This window comes from Symphodus melops, assembly GCF_947650265.1.
Source record: "Symphodus melops genome assembly, chromosome: 16".
Lineage (NCBI taxonomy): Eukaryota > Metazoa > Chordata > Actinopteri > Labriformes > Labridae > Symphodus > Symphodus melops.
The window spans coordinates 10988620-11005635 of record NC_136706.1 but is presented as its reverse complement, the minus strand read 5'-3'; the positions used below and the strand labels follow the sequence as shown (position 1 = coordinate 11005635).

General features: G+C 40.8%; 1 protein-coding gene across 5 annotated transcripts in view; it reads right to left on the bottom strand.

The window, feature by feature from the left end:
• The window catches only part of rabgap1 (RAB GTPase activating protein 1), a 67743-nt gene that overhangs the window by 5283 nt on the left and 45444 nt on the right, over positions 1-17016 (bottom strand). For 3 of the 5 annotated variants that reach the window (XM_079364257.1, XM_079364254.1, XM_079364256.1), the window contains 10 exons: positions 15953-16027; positions 15322-15447; positions 15031-15174; positions 14108-14149; positions 13685-13813; positions 9680-9775; positions 8104-8214; positions 7668-7772; positions 6416-6499; positions 943-1014 (listed from right to left, as the gene is read on the bottom strand). In XM_079364257.1, the coding sequence (XP_079220383.1) occupies positions 943-1014; positions 6416-6499; positions 7668-7772; positions 8104-8214; positions 9680-9775; positions 13685-13813; positions 14108-14149; positions 15031-15174; positions 15322-15447; positions 15953-16027 (984 nt within the window). The remainder of the gene's footprint in view (positions 1-942; positions 1015-6415; positions 6500-7667; positions 7773-8103; positions 8215-9679; positions 9776-13684; positions 13814-14107; positions 14150-15030; positions 15175-15321; positions 15448-15952; positions 16028-17016) is intronic. The other 2 variants (XM_079364255.1, XM_079364258.1) reach the window with 1 other exon arrangement.

Here is a 17016-nt window from a genome sequence, read left to right as displayed (position 1 = left end):
CTGAGTCGTAATAATACCAAACATTTCTGGACTCGTCGCAGCAGAGTGGAGGAGAGTGTTTACGAAGCAGCCCAGTGCTCCAGCCGACATTCATTCACTCCTCAATTTATCTGTGTCGGTATATTATTACAACAACTTTAATGATGACTTTTTGAACGTGCAATTTCATATATCATATTACTCACTGCATTCACAGTTTCTTCACAACAGTTATAATTGCTCTGCTGACAGTTATTGCATCCGCTGCACCATTATCAAAGAATTAATGAAAGAGAAAGCTCAGAAGAACCCATGAAATGATAGTCATGTAGACACACACACACACACACACACACACACACACACACACACACACACACACACACACACACACACACACACACACACACACACACACACACACACACACACACACACACACACACACACACACACACACACACACACACACACACACACACACAGAAGCCCTACTACATCTTTTTCCACGACTTGTCCTTGGTGCAGTAAACCTTTAGTGTGTCCTTTAGTGAGTCCTTCAGGCAGCCCTGACTGAGTTCTCTGCCAAAATGGCCGATCTCCCAGCTACAGTCTAAACAAACAGTTTAGGAGCCAGGAGCGCACGTGCTGGAAGTCAGACACCTGGCTCACCACACTAACTCCTCATTCTTCTTGAATATCTTAAGTCGGGATGATGACACGTCAAGATAGCTTCAGGTGGTGAGAGATTAAAAACTGTTGATTAATATAAACTGTCTTCTATGTGTGTTCAGAATGAATGGTAACAGGCAAACTAGTCCAACCCTTGATCGCTGGGAATAATCCAGAATCCTTAGAGCTGGAGTTGAATTAAGACACACACATTTATGTTCATACATCTGAAGCTAACAGAGCAGCTCTGTAAAAAATAAAAAGGCTTCTCAGCAGGTTCGTGAAGCTCACCCTGATTTTCTCCAGCTCTCCTCGGTTGGCCGTCTGTTGTTTCTCCAGCCGTTCGCTCAGCTGCGAGCAGATCTGGAAGAAGCAGAGGAGGAGAAAGTTATACAAAAGGTTTGTCCACTCAAGACTGATGTCAGTTTTGTCAGTATTTATCTCCCAAAGGGTTTTTGAGTTGAGCACATTTAAGAAGACGCGTAATGCACGGAGCGTCAGCGTGTTCGTCAAACTCACAGTAAGGAGTGATGTACACCGACTGATTGGCACACTGAGGCCTCATTACGATACCACGTCAGGAAGCATTTTCAACATTTTCCATGTTTATTTGAAAGGCCTGTTACCTCAGCTGCTGTGTCAGTGTCAGCCTCTGTTGACATTTTCTCTCGCAAAGTTTAAAGTTTGAAGGTGACAATTATATTTCGTCAAAGAATTGTTCACTGACCGGATCAGAAAAATGAATAAGAAGGACAACTTCGGCTTCCTTTTAGATATACAGAAAATTCTGATCACATCATGGCTTTAAGGAGGACATATTATCCCCCTGTGGGTCTAAATGAAACAGTCTGAGGCCGGATGTAAAAACGTTAAATATAAATCACATCTGTTTTCTTCTTGTTGGAGTGCATTCCACGAAGTGAGACAACCTCTTGAATGTTTTGTTTTCTTTTTTTTTAATCCGTCTCCTCTTAACACGCCAATGTGCACAACCTTGAGTCTTCATCCTCTTACTCGTTCTGTTAAGTCTATTAGTGATGTCATAAGGTGCTGTTTTTTCCAGCGAGGTCTCACAGGATGTAAACACATGTGCATGCTGCCATACAGAATATACACGGTGTCTTTCTGTTCTCCTGCAGTAGTACACCTTTAGAGCTGGAAACATGCTGACAGACACACAAACTCTCTCTCTTTCTCTCACTCACACACACACACACACACACACACTCGATGAACAGAGCGATCAATGTCACATGAGTCATCCTAACAGGAACATCGGGTCATCCCACCTCTCTGCAGACACACTCTGCAGCTCTCTATCAGCTTTCTGCATATCTCTGATTCCCCTGTTGCATTTACTGTACATCTCCACCTCCTCCTGAAGAGATCAATCTAAACAGATCTATCTGTGTATCTTTAGCCAGGCAGATATGCATCTTCTCCTCCTACGTGTCTTTAATCTTTTCCTCCCATCGTCCTCTCCTTCATTTGCTCTGGATGTGCCGTTACCCCACCCATCTCTGTCCTCCCTTCATCACTACTCAACGTGTCTAAACAATGTTAAGCAACGCTTTACTGGCTTCAGTCTGTTTTGATTTAACTTCACATTTTATTTTAATATAAGAGCTGAGAGGTATAAGGTGAAGAGGACAGTTTGATTTCAGTCCCCAATCACTATAGCTGGACCATCTATAAGCAAGCTGTTAGTCATTATATTGCTTCCTTAAACTCCTTCACACTATTCATTTCCATTAACATTTGGTAAAGAAATGTTTTACATATTGCATAAGAACATTTGTATTGATGAATATTGATCAACAAATCTTCCTAAATTCTGCATTTTTCCCCACTCGCTTGAACTGCTAACGAATATAAAACTGTCCTAATCGACTGATCTGCAGAACTCATTGTGACGTAGCAAACGTAGACTCCTTAGCTGAACCTCATTGCATAAATTAAAACTAGGCCTTCATGTCTTAACATTTCATACTCCGTGACTAATGTGCCAGCGAAATTTGCAGTAAAAGCTACGTTGTTTTTTTTTTTAAACCAGCTGAGGAAAACCTGCCATTTTCAAATATTCAATTATTCAGGATAATTCAAAGCCGCAGCTAAAACAATTGTTAAACCATTGTTTGGAGGAAAAAGGTGTCTGAACATTTCTGACAGATCAGGCATGAGACCCATGGGCTATTTTTTACTCTTTATGCTTCTTTTTAGACAGTTTGGTACAATAATTCATCACTGTGACTTTACTGTCTCTGGAAAGCATTGTGTGCTTGTCAGCAGTATATTTAGCAGAGAGTTTGGTTGCAAACCCAAAATGTTCAGAATAATTTGGTGTCCGGGGTGAGATGTTTCTAAAACGGTAAAGATATAAAACAAATCCGACGCTAACAAGGCCTAAGAGACGTGCGCCGGCTCGCCTGAGTGCATCTCTACTGCCTCCACTCGTTCAGCGGGTATTCCTCTACGGCACTCCACACCGCTTTTAGCTTCCACTCCAACAGACGCTTCTCTGTCCTTGTGAGGTGGAGGGGCAATTAGCACACAAAGCTATCTTGGCTCGAAGCCAATAATAAAATTAAAAAAAATAACTTGGCATTCAGAGTGACTGGAATATGGAGATGGTATTTGAAGAATCATCAGAGTTATCTGGTGGATGGAAAACAATGCAGGTTATTTCGGGGCATTCCTCGACTTGTCAATCCCACAGGCTTCAATTGTGCTGTCCTCCCTCCCGCTCGCTCCTCCACTGTTTGTTTTCTCCCTCTCTCTCTCTCTCTCTACATCTATCACCCCCTTCTTCCTGTCACAAAAACAAACTATTTTTGTCAAAGCCCCCATTTTCGCACTTTACACTGCTCGGCACAGTTCTCCACTGCATTCTGACAATTTGAAGGCGGCTTTCATCCAAAACACGAATGCAAAAACACACTCTGAACCATCGGCTCCGCTCGCCTTCATGAAAGCTCTTTTTATCTGTTTCATATTGGCTGTCAATTTCTCTCCGCTGTCAGTATTTTTAGACTCAGGTGAAGCTAAGATCTGTTTCTAAATCAGTCCTTTTGCTATTTCTGTTGCGCCCACCGGAGACATAGGTACTGGATTGTTACATAATGCCTCTGCCCTGATGGTAATAATACTTGATCTGGATAGGTTTATATTTAAGCACTAAGTGACAGGATGAGATCTGAGGGGATGAAATTCGCCGTAAGAAGAATTCAGAGAGACAGGAACTCAAAAATACGCTCTCAAGCTTAGTCATCACGAGCTCAGAGTTCAGCTCAGGGACGGTACGTTAAATTAAAATTAGATGGTTCTGCTTCACGGACTTGATGACTGGTGAAATCAGATTGCTCTAATATTATCTTCCAACAATTATGGCAACCCTTGCCACAGTGATGACTTCGATTTTAAAAGAAGAGCCAAATAAGGAAAGCGGAGGGAAGAACAGAGAAGTTCAACAAAGAAGATTAAGGACTATCTCTTTAAATGTCCAGAGGTCACGATAGGGCACGTTAAATACACACGAACACACATTGTTCTCCTTTATTATTTATTAAGCCATCATTTTTTTGTTATTAAGTTTTCAGCTGTGCAAAACTGGACAATGAATCCAGCAGTACAATAGTGAAACTAGATTAAACTTTACATCAATCCATGCAATAGCTTGACTTTGCAATGCTGTGCACATTTTCTCCATAATGCTTCCATTTCTTATTAAAGGGATACTTCACTTTACATTAAGCTTTGTATCATTAGAAACCTGATAGTCTTTTTAAATGGTCATGCATTTCGCCCTCATTTTCCCCTGAGACGGGAAAGCTCTGCATTTCTTGTCTGATATGGAGACTCTGATGACGCACAAGTCACGATTTATTCTTCAAAATCAGACGACTGATGACTGAGACAGATTCCACTAAGGGCTGTAAAATCTCTCAACAAGGGGACGTGATCGGAACTTCTCGTTGTGCTGTCGATTAGATGCTGCATCATGTTGGTCGTGCCGTTTGTGTAGTTCTCCGTCTCCTTGCATTATTTGTCACATCTTTCATTTTCTGTCTTAGGGGAGCTAAAATGCTTCTACATCTCAGATTTAAAAGGCTTCAATTTCAAAATCTTGCTCTACAGCTGCTGATGCTCACCATATAATTGCGATTAATTTTTGTGAACCTTGACACACCTTTGAATTGACTGATCACGATTTTCAGCTCAAACTTTAGATCCCTGGTTTTTTGTTTAAAAATAAGTTAAAGCCATCTGACCCAAATACAGGTCATTTCATAGAGTGAAGTCAATAATAGCCTGGGCTATTGTAAGCATGACAGTACTTTTCTCAACTGTCCAGTGTTTCTGGTGTCAGAGGAGGGTGAGGGCTGACAGGATTGTATGTTGTTGTAGTTTTACATGTATGTTTGTTTGCTGGAAAACGATCAAACTAGTTTACAATAAACAATCACAAAATAAATGACAAGCTAAAGAAACATAATATATACAGTGTGTGTGTGTGTGTGTGTGTGTGCGTGTGTATACACACACACACACGCACACACACACACATATATATAACGATAACACCTGATTGGCCATATTAAAATACACAAGATATATGACAGGAGAATACATTGGTTTTAATTATGTACTCACGATTTAATTTGTGTTGTGTATAAATGAATGAATCTCAAACAATATGAGCTGATACTCTTGAGTTCTTTTCCTCTCTAAACGTGGAACTTTGACGACTGATACTGCCTGTCCCTCTTTGATATTCATTTGCATCTTGAACTGGCACAGCGTCATCTTCCAGATCAACGAGCAGCTCTCTCTGCAGCTCTCATTCTAAAGCGTCTGATCCGTTCAAACCTAAGCTACATGTAGGAGAAGACACAAGAAGTGTCGGCTAACTTTCCTTCTGCGTTAAAAGGAACTGTGGCTGAACTGAGCAGCCTTTCAAACCGAAGCAGAAGATAGGTCTCCATCTTCTCTCGCCTCTTTAGAGCGGCTTCCAGCAGGCTCGAGGATTGATTGAAGGGTGTTATTGATTATCTTTAAGGCCTATATTGGCCCTGCTCCTCGCTATAATTCAGACCTTACAGCTCAATATGGACTGGTAACTCGCTCGAGACTTTCTAGAGAGCTTGCTATTGGAGGTCCTAATACACGAGGTTAACTGACTCACTGTTCCTATTAGGTTTTCTAACCTTTTATTCATGACATGTGTACTTTATCAGGCTCTACATTTTTTAGGCCATGTTGTCTTTTTATTTAACCATGAGACTGATACTTGCTTTTTTTTCTGTGAGAAGAAAACAAAAATAAATAAGCAGTACGGTCTGTTGAGACTTTGTTTATGATACTGTGTTTTTACGACAATGAACTGACTTATTTGAATGAAACCGTTTTAAACGGAGTGTGATCAAAATGTTGAAGATATAAAAGAAAAACGAGAATCACAAGCTTGCGTCGTCTCCACACACTTGAGAAAGAGCAATAAATGTTCACCCGCGTGTTTCAGAATGACAAAGTACAGGGGAATGTTTATAGATTAAATGACATAAACATAAAAACAACTAAAAAGCACAAACACTGTGACAATCTGCCACAGCTGGACGTTTCACTTCTCTAAAATGTGCTCGTGAGGAAGAGCCACACTTAACAACCATCCTCCACACAGGGTGAAAGTCGAGGAACAAACCTTCTAATGAGAAGGTTTTTGGTGATGTATGTGGAAAGAAACCCAACAAAGACATTCAGTACATACCTGCTTATATTCTCCAATGATGGAGCCGTTCTTCTTTATCTCTGATTCAGACTTATCCAGCTCTCGCCTGCACATCTCCTTCAGCTGTTGACACAAACGCATGGTTAAGAGTCAGGATGTTACAGGGCACATACCAAGGACAGCAGCGGTGGCCCCGGAGACTGTGTGACATGTGAAGAAGACAGAGAGGGGTATTGGCAGACCTGAAGCTCAGGGCAAAGTCAGGCTCTCCTCACGACCTCTACGCCGGCACATAAATCACTCAGAGCCACAGCTCACACACTCAACAAGACAAGGAGACAGTTGGAGGACAGCACTGAACACACATGGGATTCTTCTCTGAACCCACCAGATATCAACATGAAAGATGACGAGCTGACATCCATTCACATTTGAGGTTTGAACATGGAGAGTACAAGAAGTGACAGAAATGCCTTGAAACTGTTCAGACTTTATGTTCTGTTATGGACAGACATGTCGAAAACCAATCACTACGCTCTTTGAAAAAAACACAGATGGAGAAAAGACAGAATAATTATAGAGTCGTCTGGAGACATATTGGACGTTCAAAGGTGAACGAACAAAGGAAGAGACTTTAGGGGATTGGTTGAAACTTTTTTTTTTTTAAACATTGATCTGTCTGTAAACATTAAGTGGGCAGTTCAGCCTGAAGGAGGCACCAGGCGAAATCAATCACTGTCAGTCTGTTTTGTTAAGGTTTGCTCACACTTACATTGCCATACATGTTTGTTTTGTACCTTGGTAAAATAAAAACAGAGTTAACTCTTACTCTGATTTTCCGAGCTCAGGCCAGTAGCCAGGATAAGAGTTTTTATAAATCAAGTTTTGAAACAATAAAACCAGTACAGATAACCTGCTTCACAATTTATTTATTTTTTTCAACCCAGTGTATCTAAAGCTGGAGAACTTGTATGTGCTGCAGTGTTTGGTTTGATAGAAAACCTGCAGCCTCTTAGCTCTGACCATAATATAGACCGCTCAGTCACAGCCTGTCACATTAATATTGCAAACTTCTTCCTAATCTCCCTTTTGACCCACACGGAGCGAGATTTAAGACGTGTTTTTCCTCCACAATAATTCTAAAAGGTTTCCTTCACCGGAGAATTTGTGACGCTATAGCGCTGAGCCGTCCTGCTATCTGTTACCCCTGCGGGGCCCACAGGAGGTTTGAAGAACAGCAGGCAGGACTGATGACTAAAATAAAGACATCAGGATGAAAAGTGGCTCTGACCTGTGCAGACTCTTCCTCCAGTCGTCTCTTCTCGTCCTCGGAGTCCACCAGCTTCTGTTTGGTCAGCAGTAACTCTTTATTCAGGGCGTCCGCCTTCTCCTCAGCCTGAATCACACACACAGACACCAAATAACCCAATATTTATGAGGTCATTGAAAGTAAGTCTTGTGCTACATTCTAAACAGAACAGTTTCCTCTCTAACTTTCTTTATCCAAAGCCCGTCCTATAACTAATGATTGTGACTGTTTCGCTGTGTAGGTTTTGCCTTCATGCATGTTTTTGTTGCTTTGACTCACACTGTGTCAGCTCTTGCACAATTATTGCCACGTGACCAACCACCGTGCTCATCGAAGAAAAGCAACCATCCAACATTTTCATTTCTACGCAAACGAGCTCAGACAATCCCGTACAAATAATCCCCCATCGTTGTCTCACGTTGTCAAGGTCTTTGCGCAGGGCGATCTTGCTGCTGACGAGTTCATGTGCCAGGTCGTCATTTTCCTGCTCCAGACGCATGTTCGCCTCCTGCAATCGACGGTTCTCCCGCTAGAGGAAAGAGGAAGAGAGAAAATTTAGAAGAAGGAGGAGGAGAATAAAGGAGGAAGAAAGCCGGAAGAGGAAATGTATACAATTAAAGACCGGGAGAAACGAGCAAAAGAGTAGGACGGAGAAAAGAAAAGATAGAAGTGAGGGAAGTGTGAGAGCGTGAAAGAGGAAGGAAAGTGAAAATATAACAGAGAAAAGAGTTAATCATGAATGTGAAAGCACGTCGTCTTCTCTGGCTGAGGAGTTGGTTGAGCAACACAGCCACATAAAGGCTGAGAGTGTGCGGGGGCAACAGTTAACTCAGATCAGGTGAGAGCGTAATTACACAGTCGGTTGTTGTTGTAATGTTTAACAGGACATAACCTGTTAACAGCAAACAGACATCTGAAGCAAGAAGTGGGTGGCTGTGTTTGATCCCCGGGTCCTGCAGCCACATGTCTGCCGTGTTCTCGAGCGAGAGCAACTTCACCTTAAGTTGCTCTCGCCGTTTTTGTCAGCGGCGGATGAACGTGTATGAATTGATTAGTTTACACAGATGGACACTTTACATAGCGGCACATCAGGGTGTGACTGGGGAGGTGTAACTATGCAAAGTCCAACATTTACGTCTAATATTTTCCCGTGAGATTACGAGATGAAGGGGTTAAAATATGAAAGGAAGACTTTGCTCATTTTACCAACTGTCCTGCTTGGTGACCTTATACAAGGCCCATTCAATTCACTCACTCACTTTTTATGCTGTCAAAACGAGTCTTAGTCTGCTGAATGAGAAGTCACTTTTAATGCTCTAATGCTAAGCTATAATAAGACGGGCACATTAGAGATAGTTAAAAGCATTTAAATGTAGCCCAAAGTACAAAACTGTAAACGAGATCATCTCAACATGTTCCAGCATCTGAACATAATGCGAGCCAAAAAATCGGACTGCAGTCTTGCACATCCACTTCTCTTTAAATTAAATGGCGACTGCGTGAAAACACACCTCATCTATAAAAAAGTGTATTTGCTCGTCAGAAGACTTTTAAATGGCGAGCAGAGAAGCCTGGTCACTGTAACTGATGATCTTGTTCTGTACACCACCATCTCGTTCCCCTTGAGATGACTTATGGCGTGTACAATTAATGGCTTTTTTGCAGCCATGTAGTTTTTCTTTTACAAACAAGGACTGCCAAGGTCCTATAATAAAGATGGAGGCTACGTTCTGCTGTGTAAGAGTAACAGAGTAACACAATTTGTTTTCTACACTACAACAGTTCATCTACAGTATCTACAATAAACATCAATAACCACAAAAGTGATTGTGTGCCTTTATTAGTTGGTCTACTTTGTGAAGCAGAACAACAACACGGATGTTCTTGGTTTTAGTACGGTTGATTTTGAAAGGAGATCTAATTTAATATAGAGTTCATACACATGTCATTTACTCCATAAAGTGTGTCTGTGAAGACCGTGTGCTCGTGAGTACCTCGTATCTCTCGATGGGGGCCTCCTGCTGTTCCTGCTGCTCCCTTATCGTGTGGTACTCCTTCTCAAATTTCTTCAGCTTCTTCTGGCTGATCTGCTGGGCAAAGAGAGCACACACACACACAAAAACTAATGTTACACACATGGAGAATAACACCAACAATTACAAAGAGGATGAGAGGAGAAAATGAACAACAATAATAGTCTGTGGGCTGCTGCGAGGAAGGTATCTGCCAGAAAGAGAGAAAGTCTTTCCAATCCTTTTGTAAACAAGGACACATGATTTATAAGCTTTGCTGGCCTTTACAGTTCTTTAGTTTAGTCCAGCATTAGAATGAAATTAAGAGGAGCATTTGAAAAGATTACAGGCTCAGTCTGCCACTGTTTCTTCCTGCCTGACAGGGAGGTTCGGCTGGGAAACGTAAGCCAAGAGTATTTTCTGTCACATGTATTTACTGAACTCTGAGATTTATTATAAAATGTAAAGCTAATGTTACGCACCAATCCACCATGACAGCATTTTGTTATCAGCTCGTAAAAAAAAAAAAAAAAAAAAAAAGTAGATGAAAGGGGCTGAATTGTCCCTGAAAGCATTATGAGTACGTCAGTGAACTCTGAGTGCTGATGAAGTAACACTGGAATACAATAATGGATATAATGGTTTAATCCATTACACACTTCAGCCGCTAAAACACGTCTGTTACTTTTATTCTGAAAGAAACAAACTGAATGTTTTGTACACAGGTTCAGTGTTTTTATCCCAACACAACCCGAGCAGCGACACATTTACAGTCTCATTCATGTCTACATTTAAGGCTCACACACACACCTTTTAGTTAATGTCATCAACAGGCCCTGTTAGCCTCACACAGCACTTTTTTAAAGAAACAGCCACCATGAAATGAACACTGTGCCCGATTCTCTGCATGAAGGGAGATCAGCTCTGTGTCGCACTAAGACTTGTTTGTCCGTTCTGGGGATTTAAATGGAATCTGGTTACAGCTGCAACATCAATGTGTCGTCTTTGGGTGCTTTGCTACATGTGCTTGTTATAATCTTCAGTTCATTATTACGGTTTAATATAACAGATAAGGGAGAACATTCACTGATTACCAAATAGAGGCTAAAATGTTGAAGATTTGAATTTAAATGTAAATACACTTTTTTTTTTTTGATTTGACTAAAAACAAAAAAAGCTTCTTTCTTAAACTCAGGTTCGTTTATAAATGTCTAAAATGTTTATTCACTGTCAAATGTAAATACACTGTAGATACTGTCTGCTAAACTGGGGTGATCTGATATTTGCTGCAGACAGTGCTGAGAGTACTGTAAATGACAGAGTTGTGATGCCCTCTACTGGATAAACTAGGTAATGACACCATGACTGAATCAACCAAAGCACTGTTCACACATGATACATTTAGCCAACATTTAAAATGAGTGGACGCTTACATGCATCAACACCTGTAAGCCTGATAACATCAGCTGACAGATATACCATATATAGATATGGCGGGCTCTACCTAATGATTTTACCTAATGAGGTTGGCAGAACTGGGTCAGCATGGCCATGTTCTGTTCTAAGTGTGTCTCCACCTGTGTGTGTTTAGTATGCTTCCTAAAGTGTATTGGGTTGCACCGTCAGGTCTTTCAGTGGGAGACAGGGTGCAGGGAGAAAAAAAGAAAAGAGGTCATTCAGGGCAGGTGTTGCCTCATGCTTCTCCTCTTCTGTTGTGCTTTATTCATTCCTGCTTTCTCTCACAGCCATGACAGACAGCTGGGTCTCCAGAAGTTACAACTCAAGAGTGGCGTTCAGAAACATACAGCAACCAGAGCTCTCTCAAGTACACTCATCATTTTAACACATGAAATATTTCTCATCTTACAAGTCTTGGATCAATTATAAATAAGTGAAACGTCTGTGAAGTGGCATCAGTGTTGTGTTTTTTTCCTTGAAGAAAGTGAAGGGAAGAATCTTTTAAGACAAAATGCTCTCTCTGTTTCAGTTCATCTGAACCAAAGAAAAAAATCTCATAAAAACTTTGCCATTGCTGATGGTAAATGAACTTAAGCTTGTGTAGCGCTTTTCTAGTCTTCTGACGGCTCCAAGAGTAGGTCACACTGAACCAGTCACACTGATGGCAGAGGCTGCTATGGGAATTATCCATCAGTAATAACTAATCCATTCATATACATTCATACACTAACGATGATGCAGCGGGATCATTTTAGGGGTTAGTGATTTGCCTGCAGGAGTTGGAGATTCAACTCTTGAGTGTCTGGTTTAGAGACGACCCGCTCTACCACTGAGCCACAGCTCACATTACTGTATGCTAATACTTGTGCTCGAGATGGAAATGTATGACGTATAATCTAGACATAAGGACACGGCGACTAATACAAACTGGTTAACAAAAGAACCCTGCCCACGTTCATGATGTGGATTGAAAATAAATGCGAAGTTTGCATATATTAGCTTAAGGAGTCAAAAGGATGAAAGACTAAAAGATAAAGACGGTCTAACAGCTACACACCGAGAGATCCTAAATGACCTTCATCTGACCCTGACATCTTCTCATGATTTATTAACACTTTTTCTTCCTGAATTGTTTCACAAATTGTCACATACCTTTACCTGCCGATGCAACAACTACATTTCACACGCACACTCATCAGTATTAATGTATTGTACGGTAGTTAAACGTAAATTCATACTGAATACTACAAAATCTCGTTTTCCATCAGACTCAGAACAATCCTGTCTGCCTCTATCGGTTTATTTGTATTACACAATAGGGATGGAGTCAACGATTCAAAGGGTCAAGGATCAGTCTGTTGGATCTTAGCCACCGGTTTATAAATCAAAACTATTATGAAAACATGTAATAAAAATAATCCTCAATCTAAATCCTGTTTAAAAAAAGGGCACCAAGAGATTTCAGACAGGGACTTTATACCTTGGCAAAAAAAAAAAAGTTAGAGCACGTGGAACTCAAAGAGATTTGCGCTCCAATCAGAAGTCAGTATCATCAGTCAAAGAGGGCACCAGTAATCTGGTCTGTTAATCCCCCTATAGTGGCATCCAAGCTTCAGATTAGCTTACCTTCACTCAGATTTAATTCCCAGATCCAACACCACGGTTCTCGCTGAGGTCAGTTTGTCTAATGACTTCTTAGAATGACTTTCTCTTGCCAGATATGTACCAGAAATTATATTATGCCGTAAATAGAGGGCAAACGCTTCTAAAAGACTGCATCTTTTTCAGAAGGGTCAGTGAAAATCCACAATAATAGCTCTGAATAATTCAATATTCTTTATTTGTCCCTGGGGTGCAATTCAAGGGCACACATGACGGAGAGCATACAGAGAGGTGAAAGCAGCACAAATTAAAGACAGTGCTTTAGAAGTTGGTCAGTATCCTATTTAGGAGCCCTATTAAACAAAAACTCAAGATCTTTGTTCAAAGCTGAGTACGCTAACATGAGAACTAAAACAAGTCCCCTCACCTCACTGCACCAGATTTTCTCCACGCTGTAGAAGTTTATTGTGTGCCTCTATCTGCTACACACCTGTCAAACCAGGAGCCAAAAGGCTTGAATCTTATTCTGGGTTGGCGCCTTTGAGAAGTTTGCTGTAGTGTTTGTCCTTGCCCAAAGTTACTTTCAAAGGCGGATATTACAAACGAGGCCAGGTTGATCGAAACAGGCCAGGAGACAGGTGTGTGTGTGTGTGTGTGTGTGTGTGTGTGTGTGTGTGTGTGTGTGTGTGTGCACATGTGTCCTTATGAGAGAGAGATAAAAAGAGAGGTGTGTGTGAGTTATTTATATCTATTAAACTGGATTGAAACGTCAATAGCGACCCCTAGTGGTATAAATATAGCACTGCAGGGAGACTTTGAAGACCATGACTTTAAGTCAAATTAGGGACTTGCATAACTGTTTTAGTTGTACTCTGCAATCAAGGTTACTCACACTCTTCATGTGATCCTTTTATACTTTAAACTCACCTTCATGCTACAGGCCAGCTCCATCAGTTTCTTTGCATTTTCCTCAGAACGATACCTCTTTGGAACCGGGACACGAAAGAACTTGAGAGCGCCCTCAAAGTCCGTTTGGATCAAATCGTCTTTTGATGTCTGAAGAAAAGAAGGACGGGAACACAAGCCTGTGTCTTAGCCACACAAGTCTTTTACAAGTCAAAAATGGCTGCTGGGCTCAGATTTATTTCCAAGATAATTTCTAACTGAGAAAATGTATTTTTAATATAAAATGAAAACAGGTTTTTGAAACTTTAATAGCTTTAAGGCTAAATTGACCTTCCATAAAAAAGGTTGCATTTTACAACCAACGGTTTACGGTTTTGTGCACGTGCGACATGATTACAGTATGTGTTATTAAATCAATATTCACACATGACAGGGCCAGCTTACCTTGAGAAGTGCTAAAGCCACATTGAAGATCACACTGATGCCCTAAAAATAGAAAACATTTCAGCAATTTGAGGAACTAGTACGTCAAAAGAAATGTGCATTAACACTGCAAACAGTGAAGAGTGAGCGTGTTATGAATCACTATTAAATATATTTCACCAATGGAAACATTTTGCCATGATTACAAACAAACACAGAAACATTTGAACAATACTACGAGTAGAGAACACTGAACATTGCAGTTCTGCTAACAGTATTTCTTTACCAAACTGCACTGTGATTTTTTTTTTTTTTTGTACCGTCTCTTTTGGGGATTTGGCTGGCCTACTTAAAGCTGTGCAGAGATACTCTATCTTTGTCTGGACCTCAAGGTGAATCTTCACTTTAGTCAGTGGCTGTCAGTGTGATTTGGCAGATTCTCCTCTCTGTATTTTTTTTCCTCTCCATCATTTTCTCCTTCGTGAATATCCTCCAAGTTCCTACTGCCAGGATTCACCGTTACAGCATCCCAGTGTCATGCATCACCATAATGATGGTATTTTTGAGGTAATGGATAGGACATGGTTTCAGCTGGGAAAATAATTTTTGTCTCATCTGACGTGAAAAATCAGAAACTCCTAGTCCCTCTGTCGTTGAGTGGAACTTTAGACGAACAGGCCCCTTCAGGTAATTATCCATTCAAACTTATCTTACTTCATGCTTCTCACATAAAACCTTTTAACATTTCAGTGGAAGCATTTACCAGCTGATCAGCATCTAGAAGCATTGACTAACTGACCAAAATAAAAAATAGTTTCTCTTTTACTTTTTGGGAAACTGGAGAATGTTAAATACTCAAATAAATGAACTGACAATGAAACTTTTTTTTTTTTAAAGTTAGTGTGATCAGCGAAGTTGTGTTTGTTCTTGACGTGCATACAAACCTCACACAGTAGCAGGTCAATGATATGGAAGACCATGTAGAGAGGAAACTTGGCTGTGAAGAGGGTGAGGAACCACTGAGAGGCATACATATGGGCCTCCAGACCCACATTCAGGAAATGGTTGTAAAGGTCTGGTAAATATTCCTGTTTTAGAGAGAGACGGGGGGGGGGGGGGGGGGGGGGGGGGGGGTAAGGTTGATAAATCAAAGAGAGTACAAAAAATACAACAACCGAAATGTATCCAAATGTATCAAAAACCTGAAAAGAAATCTGCAAATGGAGCACACATACCTGCATGAGTCTCTCGAGCTGGAAAAACTTGCAATGTAGGTCTTCAAAGTTCTGCTTGAAAAGGTCCCTGAGCCCGTAATCAAACATGATCTTGACGAGGACACTGAAAGCTTGCTCCTCAGGCATCTAAAAAACGCCGGCACATGCAGATAGGAAACATTTCTGAAGAGGCTTATCTAACAAAGTAATGATTTCCCAGCAACTCCTTCATACATATTTTTCAACCTTTATAATTGATACACATCTTTCCTCATCTATCAACTTCTTTAGGACTTTGTTTGTCCACTAGGGGGCAGTAACATCCTTTCTCTGAACCACAAGCGCTGGTGGGTGAAAAGGAACATATCAGACACAATTCATAAGAAAATCAAATGTCGGTGCACGACAGACGACCCCTTGCACGTGAATTCTTCCTAAAACTGTTATTTATGGTGCAGTAAAAGATCATGTGCCACAGTGAATAAACGACACAGACGTCTCGAAATCCAAAAGAAGCCAGACCAATCCTTCGTCATTGCAGAATGTCACAGAAGATACCGATGTCAAATGAAAACAAAACAGTCCTTGCTGAGCTCTTAAACTTGTTTGAAAAGCAGCATTTTTTTTTTTTCCTCCTGATATGTGAACTCACGTGCAGCAGCAGCACAGCAGCCAGAAAGGATTGTCCCTGGCAGTAGCCAATCTCCTCATCGTAAACAGAGTAGGCCTGGGGGAGAGAACAGAGGCAAACAGACACACAGTAAGAAAATGTCTCACCGGGAATTGGGAAAGTTATGAAGGAGAAGAAATGATTTTTAAAACATTCTGGGCTGATGCTTTTGAAGCTACTTTCAACATGTATATTTTACCCCTGGTGTTTTATTTATGCTGTTAGTCATTCAGACATTCCTTTGTGTCTCATTCTTGTGTTTTGTTCACATTTTGGAGAAGTGCAACAAAAACCTGCGATGTATTCAAACCGACATTTTGAAAGCTAACATGAAGATGTGTTCATATTTCATCACAAAATCAAATGATACAATGTATTGTGAGAAATTCACAGCTAATGAGGAACGGTTGCAGCTCATTTCGGCATCTTTCCTGAAGTCCTGGCAAGAAAACAGCCCAGAGCAAGTTCAGCAGCAGTCAATGAACGAGCAGCCGAACGGGATTTTTTAGAGGAGATGTCTGCCAGCCTGGAGCCACACCAGGAGCTAAACACGACTTTTAATTAAATATATAAAAATACAGTGACACATTACACAACAAAAAGTTAACTTCTTTAGACAAGATCTCAAGTCCAACAGGAATGTCGAAATATGTAGTGTTTGAACCCCCAGTAGAATTATTTGGGTATAGGGTGCTTACATTTTGATGCATCGGTTGTTGAGGGAAATATCTGCTCCGTTTCTCCCATTATTAAAATTTAAATATGTTGAAGTGTTCACATTGTGTGCTCATGGTTAATGTGCACACCCCATGTACAGAGGTTAAAGTCCTCCGACCGAGTGGCCAAGGTTCAAATCTGACCTGTGGCTCCTTTCTCCTGTCACTCCTGACTCTCTCTTTCTGATTTCTAACTCGATAGCCTTTTTGATCTCTACAATAAATGAACAAAAAGGCCCACAAAAAAAAAAGTGAGAGTAGAAAGATAAATCATGTTGGACCATGAGGACAGGCAAACAGGGAGGACAAAGAAAGGGTTGTTGGAGAGAA